The 8,213-nt window shown below is 36.0% G+C and overlaps 1 protein-coding gene across 4 annotated transcripts in view; it reads right to left on the minus strand.

Annotated features, from left to right (window-relative positions):
• LOC113669439 (WD repeat and FYVE domain-containing protein 3) overlaps positions 1 to 8,158 on the minus strand; it is a 55,660-nt gene extending 47,502 nt beyond the window's left edge. For all 4 annotated transcript variants that reach the window (XM_089206952.1, XM_089206938.1, XM_089206947.1 and 1 more), the window contains exons 1-9: positions 7,217 to 8,158; positions 5,631 to 5,981; positions 4,879 to 4,934; positions 4,523 to 4,767; positions 4,172 to 4,326; positions 2,725 to 2,976; positions 2,045 to 2,251; positions 1,617 to 1,714; positions 554 to 1,006 (exon numbers count right to left, since the gene is read on the minus strand). In XM_089206952.1, coding sequence (XP_089063078.1) covers positions 554 to 1,006; positions 1,617 to 1,714; positions 2,045 to 2,251; positions 2,725 to 2,976; positions 4,172 to 4,326; positions 4,523 to 4,767; positions 4,879 to 4,934; positions 5,631 to 5,981; positions 7,217 to 7,991 — 2,592 coding nt within the window. In that variant the 5' untranslated portion in view covers positions 7,992 to 8,158. The remainder of the gene's footprint in view (positions 1 to 553; positions 1,007 to 1,616; positions 1,715 to 2,044; positions 2,252 to 2,724; positions 2,977 to 4,171; positions 4,327 to 4,522; positions 4,768 to 4,878; positions 4,935 to 5,630; positions 5,982 to 7,216) is intronic.
• Between the last annotated feature and the right edge of the window lie 55 nt (positions 8,159 to 8,213).

Genomic DNA, 8,213 nt, shown 5'->3' on the forward strand with positions numbered 1-8,213 from the left:
AAATTGTACATAGAATAAGAGAGATGGTGAGTTTTGAGCTCGGTAAAGAAAAAGAGGAAGATGTTTTTCATCTTTTCACGAGTGTGGGACAAAGAAAAAACTCTGAGTTCCCATGAGGAATCGAACTTCAGACCTTCAGATTCTGCACTCTGATACTCTACCACTGAGCCACAGACTCTACAGTATGCAGAACACGTGTTATATGAATTTGTCTCACACTCGTGACAAGAGGAAAAACATTTGTCGATCAAATTGTAAACTGATGTTGCCAGTTAAGAAGGAGGCAATAACATTATCATTATTTAATTATTATGATCTTAAGTTAAAGACATTTGCGTAAAATATTTTTAGCACTCTGTTGATGCATTTTTCTTCTCAGTTGTCTTAGGTCTGTGTGTTTGATCTTGAGGTGTTGCACTAGCTTTAAAAAGCCATTGATGGCAATTTTAAAATGAAAATTACAAAAATTGCAACTTTTGTAAGGCAGCTGACAGTGAAAGTCCATGAGGTTTTGAAAATCTAAGCTTAGTTCATCCACAGAGTCAACCCTTACCTCTGATGTGGCAGTGCCATTCATTTTGGAAACAGCTGGAAGAAGATCAACAGCCGCTGTTACTGCACCACCATGATAAATATATGGAACACCAATACCATTTCTCCCTGTTTGTGTTCTGGATGAGTCCACTGGTAAGATCCCACCACTCTTTAAACCAAATGAATCTGTAGCCATGTCAAAAAGGTTCTTGAACATCTCATTGGCTGCATACAGCACCGAAACTGGATCAAGATCCAAAGTGTCTTCAAAAACTAATGTCATTGATGATCGGACTGAGTCCGCACTCGCTCGTGGGGTCAGCGGTAGGTGTTGGAGTGATTGCGAAAATCTTCTTTCACAAAGTGTCCATTTCTTCTGTTCTTCACCCACACAATAAGGTGGAACATCAACGATGTCCATTGAAAAGCAACCCAGTAAGCGTATTGTGTCTGAAAGCCCTCGGAATCGGATCTTTACAAGTGAAAAACAACAAAATCAAATATCTAACCAACAACCTCTCCTTTTCCTGGAAATAGGCTCATATATTTGTTTCCAAATAAAAACTAATCACCGAGAAGGGAAAAGTTTTCTGATAATTTGCAAGCGAAATGATGCATTTTGTGTCATTCGTTCCTTCAAATACATTTCACAGCCAGCACAACAAAACATTTAAAAATAGCTTACCATCAGACCAGACTTTTCAGAGCGACTTAAACCCTTTATCTCCCATGAGTGACCAAGACAGAATTTCTCCTTACAATATTAATACAATATCAAGGAGACAAGTAATGAGAATAAAGAAAAATATCAGTTAGGAGATTATAAGTTGATCCAATACCAAATTCTCCAAACTGACATCACAAGAACTGTATAGCAGACAGTAAGGAGAATTACTAGTGAGATCTTGGGAGTTAAAGGGTTAAAAACAAGCATTTTTGTTTCTTGTTCTGTCACAGCAGCAAAATGTTCTCCTAACTGGAATCAGCTATATGTTTAATGGATTATAATTGAGAATAGTCCATCCATTCTTAAAGTGATGATCAGTATCATTAGATGCATTGAAAAAATTAGGAAATTTTACCTCATCCATGAAGTTCTTGTTGGCAGGATCATCTTGAATGGCAGCTGTCAAAACATGGAACACTGTCCGCAAGAGAACAAGAATCTGTTCCCGGTTAACTATGAGAATACATAGTAATCAACATCATGAATACAGAAAAAAAACTGATATCTAATATCAGCAACCAATCAGAAAGGGATTTACATTATCATTAGCCAATGAGAATTCAAAGTGAAAACAAGCAAACTACTTGACGCACATGAAAACATGGGTGATAAAATCAGAATTGTTTTCGGTTTTGCATCTGATTAGTTGAGGGGATAGTGTGAGTTTTCTAGATCAATCACCAAGTAAAGTTAAGAAACATCAAAGCAATCCTGAATTACTTCAACATTCAATCAAAAACAAGTACATTAAAACAAAAAACTGCTACAGGTTATGTCAAGTACCATCAGTCCATGCAGGATTTACAGGGTCAGCCAGACTTCCTTCCATGTTTATCAAGACAGACATGACGTACACAAATCCTCCAACTTCACGAAACACAGCTCTTGTTCTGGGATCAAGGTCAAACACTTTAAGCAGTGCATCTAACACATCAGTTTTAAGCTTCACCTCAGACAGCTGAGTTGAGTGCATCAAGCCAAGGAGAGTACCTAAAAGAAAAAAAATGATGTTAGTAAAGATTCCAAGTTATTATTTTTTATATTCTTAACAACCACAGCACTTCGCTTTTTCTAATAAATTACACAAAGGACATTGGGAAATGTGAGGACTCTCTTCTACCTCTGGAGAGAATCTCCATTCCCCTAGGAAGAATCCCTCCCACCTCTTCCTTAACAAGAACCTCCCCTACCCCCTGAGAAGAATCTCTCCCACCTCTCCCCTAGCCAGAATCTCTCCTACCCCCTGTGAAGAATCTCTCCCCATCTCCTGAGAAGAATATCTCCCCATCTCCTAGAAAGAATCTCTCCCTATCCCCTAGGAAGAATCTCTCCCTCCTCCCCCCTGTCAAGAATCTCCCCTACCCCCTGAGAAGAATCTCTCCTCACTCTCCTCACATTTCAAAATGCTCCACTGCTCATGTACTTAAATAATGGCCATGATTAAAAGACTGAATTCTCCTCACCGAGATCATCATTTCCACCACTTAAAATCAACTCTCTGATAATCTTCAAAGACTCTGTCCTTGAGCTTGAGTATGGCACAATGTTGTGGACACAGCGAGCTCCTCCACATTCTCTGAACATTGTGGCATTTTTGGGGTTATTTTCCAAGAGTAGTCTTAGGCATCCCATCAACAGGAATGGAAAATCAGGAACATTTTCAGAATCATCGTAACCATTCACATCCAGTTGGCTGATTGCTGTCTTGACTGTTTCTGGTTGAGAACAAAATGAACTGTTTTACATGATTCTTCTCCAAATTAGAACAAATCTCAACTCTTGTAAATACCAATTTTCTAATTCTTAATGAAAGAAACTCCATTTGACCTACAGATCCCAGGTGGAAATCTTATTAAGATCTTGTAGGATCTAAAAAGATTCTTAATTAAGAGTCCTAATAAGAATCTTGGTCAGAAACTTTCAAGAATCTCAGTAAGATTTTAACCCTTTAACTCTCATGAGTGACCAAGACAGAATTTCTCCTTGCAATATCAATAAAATATCCAGCAGACAAGTGCTGAGAATAAAGAAAAATATTGATTAGGGGATTGCCGGTATTAGTTGATCCAATACCAAATTCTCCAAACTAACATAACAAGAACTGTATGGCAGACAGTAAGGAGAATTACTAATAAGATCTTGGGAGTATGAGAGTTAGTAAGATTTTCACCTGAGATGAAAATAATGCAAAGAAATAATCCTTGTAGGTAAGTTGCAATTAAACCCTTTACACCCTAACATCAGTATGCATATTCTCCTCACTGTTCTCTGTATATTTCTTAATGTGCTCAAAAGGAGAATTTGTTTCACAATCAAGAGCTTCTCTAGTTGGTGATCATTCCCTTTATTCTGTTGACCTTAACCTGTGATTTTGGGGAGATATTGTAATGTGAAGTTAGATGCAAGCAATTGCAGAAAACAAGCCTAAAAAAAAAATTCATGCTTTGACAGAATTCAATTGTATGCCTCCCAGACACTAGTTGGGTCCTGCTATTGACTCAGCAAGAAAGCCACATTTTGGGGCAGGGCACTTTTTAGTGGGGATTTTTATGGGCATAAAAAAAGTCATCTTGGTCAACTTCTGTAGCTCCCACTGCATGCCTGTATTTTGACATCAACATCTGGGAAATATGACATGTGCTTTGTCAAAAAAGGACTAATCGCAGTGTTTGTACTGGCATATTTTGCTGACCAAAATTGTTGAATTATGGTCTCTCTAAACTTGAAACAGTCAGAAACCTGTCTTATTGCCTAACTGAATGTTTACTCGGCTTGATCACTAGAATATTTTTGGATTTTCTTAGGAATACCTGTAAATAAATGGTTGAGTTTTCGCTTTCCAGCCTTACGCTTATGTAGTTCTGCAAATTGCGTAATAACTTCCAACAATCATATTTAAATTAGCCTTACCATCATATTTTTCCTTCAACCCATCAGCATATTGCTTAAGACAGTTTGTCAAAACTTCTAAAACTCCTACATCCCTGAACACATCTTTATACTTGGGATCAAAGCTCAAAATGCGAATAAGAAAACAAAGAGCAACTTGATGACAGCCAGAGACCCTATCAGAAAAAAAAAAATTTCAAGGAAATAATTTGTTGTAAATAAAATACTTATTTCTTTCCTCTTTTTTTCTTCCACAATGAATTTCAGACAAAACTGAACTCAGGTGATGTCATAGATAGAGATTGTTCAAGTACAGTTGAAGCAAGAGAAATAGGTTATCTTCACATTTTTTTAAAGAAAATGTTATCTTACTTCTTGTTCTTGTAAAGAATGCTGACAGAGATCAGCTCCGGGCATGGTACCCAATTGAGATTACAAATCACCAGTTCCAGTAATTGGAAAATTCTTTCCTGTACTTCAATGTCCTTCTCCGGAGCTTTTTCAACAAATAATGACAATGTATGCTGTGGTTCCAGAATGAAAAAGTTTGCGTTGTCTGAGCGATAGATGTTCTTAATGCAATCCAGGATATTTAGACAGAGGAGCTTGTCTGTTGTCTGCAAAAGAGCAAGATCTAATGAGCCTCATTCATTACATGGTGGAATGTTATCAACAAAAGGATTGATCAATGCTAGTTTGAAACTGCTTATTGAATTCTAAATCTTTACCTTTAGGAACACAGTTTGCAGAACTTGAAAAGCTTCAATGTTTCTAACGCTACTGCCTGGTAATAAAATTTACAATCATAAGTTAAAATATTTCACTCTATGTATAAACTATGGTATTTTATAAGGATTTCAAACCCTGAGAAAAAGCAGTAACAAATACAAACAAATTGAAATTACACAGCATACATAAATATGGAATAATAATAATAATAATAATAATAATAATAATAATAATAATAAAACTTTATTTAAACACAGCAAATATTTAAAGGCAATGTTTAATATAACATAAATAATATTAATAAATGATAATATTAATAAATTTATTGAAAAATATTAAATACATACCTCTTTTAAATAATTAAGCAATATATATCTCAGACATTGCTAAACAGTGACTCTGAATCCAAAAAATACCCACAAAAACCAGTTAATTGAAATTGATTGATATTCATTGAATTCAGAACGACTACCCAACAGTGTCTGACGGTTAACACTTTAACTCCCATGAGTGACCAAGACAGAATTTCTCCTAACGATATCAATACAATATCAACCAGATAAGTGATGAGAATAAAGAAATACAGACTGTAGGCATGGAGTTGAACTTGAGACACCCAAGAACAAATTCAGAGAGTAACAGAGTTAAAATATTTAACTGTGGACCACCAGATCACAAGCCCAGCCCTCTGACCACTCTGCCACACTGCCTTCTTAACTTTAATCATGACTGTACAGAGGACTACAATTACCTCCACCAATTGGTTTCGGAATTTCAAATTCAGGATCCTGGAATGGGGCACCAATACTGACAAGAGGTCCCAATGTGACATGACCAATCATGACTAGCGATGACACAAGAAGAACAACATTCCTACAGGCTTCACGAGCTTCATTCTCTGTCATCTCTCCTAGCATTAAAAGCAGTTCTGACAGGAAAAGGTAGCCATGACAACTTCGAAAATCAGCCAATAAATAATGAGAAATTGCTGATGAGTCTTTGAGACAACAAACCAGTGTTACAATCATTTCTACCAACTCCAAAGGATTTACTTCTTGGATTTTCCGCATGTTCATCAGACATTGTTTAAAGCATGACTTGCCTAAAAAAAAAAAAAGGACAAATGTTTACATAACTTCCTTTGACATAAATTTAACCATTTAACTCCTTTGAGCAATCAAAGTAGAAATTCTTGCAACAGTTACAAAATCAATGCAATATCAAGCAGATAAGCAATGAAAATAGAGAAAAATACCAATTAGGAAATTTCAGTTGATCCAATATCAAATTCTCAGAAGTAACATCCTAAGGATATATAGCAGATAGTAAGGAGAATTGCTTAATGAGATCCTGGAGTGAGAGGATTATTTCAATCCACAACATTTATTCCTACTACATGCTTCATTTTTGGATGACAATGATAAAATCCTCTGCTCCTTTACAGAAAAAAAAATTTTTTTTTTTAAATTTATTATCTTAATTTATACATGGATAATCTCATGTTATCAATGACAAAATTCTTTCTTCTCAAAAACAAAACTATGTTTCCCTTTTTAGGAGGTGCATGCCTTTGTTTTGTTTATTTAGTTAAAATTTGCATTTCCTCATTCAAGGATTATTTTATGTAAAATCATCTCATGTTTTCAAAATCTCAAGAGGGTGTCTGAATGGGAGACATATTTAAAATAATTTCTGAAAATAATATTCACTGATAAGGAAGTTTTTTTGATGATAAAGAAAAACATCAGAGATGAAATACTAAGGGTATTTTCTTTAACAGTTTTTCTTAGAGGAAAAAGTGATGCCACATTTTCACACTTTTTTTGTACCATCCCATTAGATATTAATTAGAAATTAATCTATTTCTGACTGTTTTGATCAGCATTTATTTGTTTATATTTTACTGAAATGACTCTGGTGAAACTTCTTGTACAAACACTCATTTTATATATAGTTTATGTAAACTGATACATCAAAAAAATTTCGTCTTCTAATTTGGTCTCTTTCGTGGAAACAACAGCTTAAACAAAATGAAAGAGGATGAGAAAAATGTATTCAAATCAGATTGAAAGATTGTAACTTTCTGAGATCAAATCTTCAAATCTAAAAATTCAATAACTACATGTACAGCTAACCAAACGCTCTTGACTCGAAACCGACATGGCCACAAAAACATATTTAATTATTTAAGAAAAAAAACATTTTGATCGTCGTCAAAACAAGTTAGAAATTGAAAGAAGTAATAAAAGAAGCTTCTAAAGAAAACAATAAACCTATTAACGACTGGCACGATTTCAAAATTATCTGCTAATCGATGTCTGCCATTAGTTTACTTACTGTGAATATAATGCACTACGTCTCGGTCCAAACCATGGCGAAATAAACTCATCAGAATTTCCGACACACAGCTTCGCCACTGCGCATTATGTTTTGGGATCGGGCACGATATTGCAGTAAAGAGCAACGCCAGATCGTCTGTGTGAACAAGTTCCCTGGAAGTCGCGTGATAATTGCATAATTTTACCAGCACTTGAGTGTACAACTTTTGAATTGTTATAGCATCATCTTCCATATCTTCACTACTCTTGTCACTAGTTTGTTCTATTGGGGGTAAATCGTAGAATAAGTAAAGACATTTGACCATGTTTGAAGGCAAACTCGCGGCCACCATGCATTCCACTACTGGGGTATCTGCCGAAGCAAGAATATTCAGCGTGTTCAACAGAGTCCATCCAGATACAGTATCCTCCGCAGAATCACGCATAAGAAATTCAATGATCATTCTACTAGCTGTTTCTTTTTGTTGATTCGCTGCTCTTCGTCGAATTTCGTTCACCATAAGCCGAGAGACGTGCGCGGCGAATTGACAAACATCTCCAAATTTCTCTGTTATACAACTGGGTTTAGCGTGGCCGAACACTTTGCAAAACAAAGGCAGCATCATATACAGCTTAGACTCTTGTTCAGGAACAGTTAGTGGCACAGGTGAATGAAGGAATTCCATGAACAGCTTTCGTAAATGTCGCAACGATAAAGCTTCATCTTCGCTCGATTGATGAATGTTCGGAACCGGTCGCCCGGATTTACCAACAAGCTTTCGAACAAATTGCATTTTTGCGATCCTTTTGGAACTAGAGCTAACACTTCAAGGTTTCTCTAGTGTTAAGAGACCCATGGTTATAAGAACTAAGCGCAAATCAAGGCCATCAGCCGAGATTTTTTATAGAAACCTCACGAGTTTGTATAACTGTCCATTTTCCAAAACTTCCCTATGTTCATAATTTCATGGGAATGCCCGCTGACTGGACCGCTGGCTGTGAACTACCTGACGACT

This window comes from Pocillopora damicornis, chromosome 1, assembly GCF_964200805.1.
Source record: "Pocillopora damicornis chromosome 1, jaPocDami1.2, whole genome shotgun sequence".
Taxonomy (NCBI): domain Eukaryota; kingdom Metazoa; phylum Cnidaria; class Anthozoa; order Scleractinia; family Pocilloporidae; genus Pocillopora; species Pocillopora damicornis.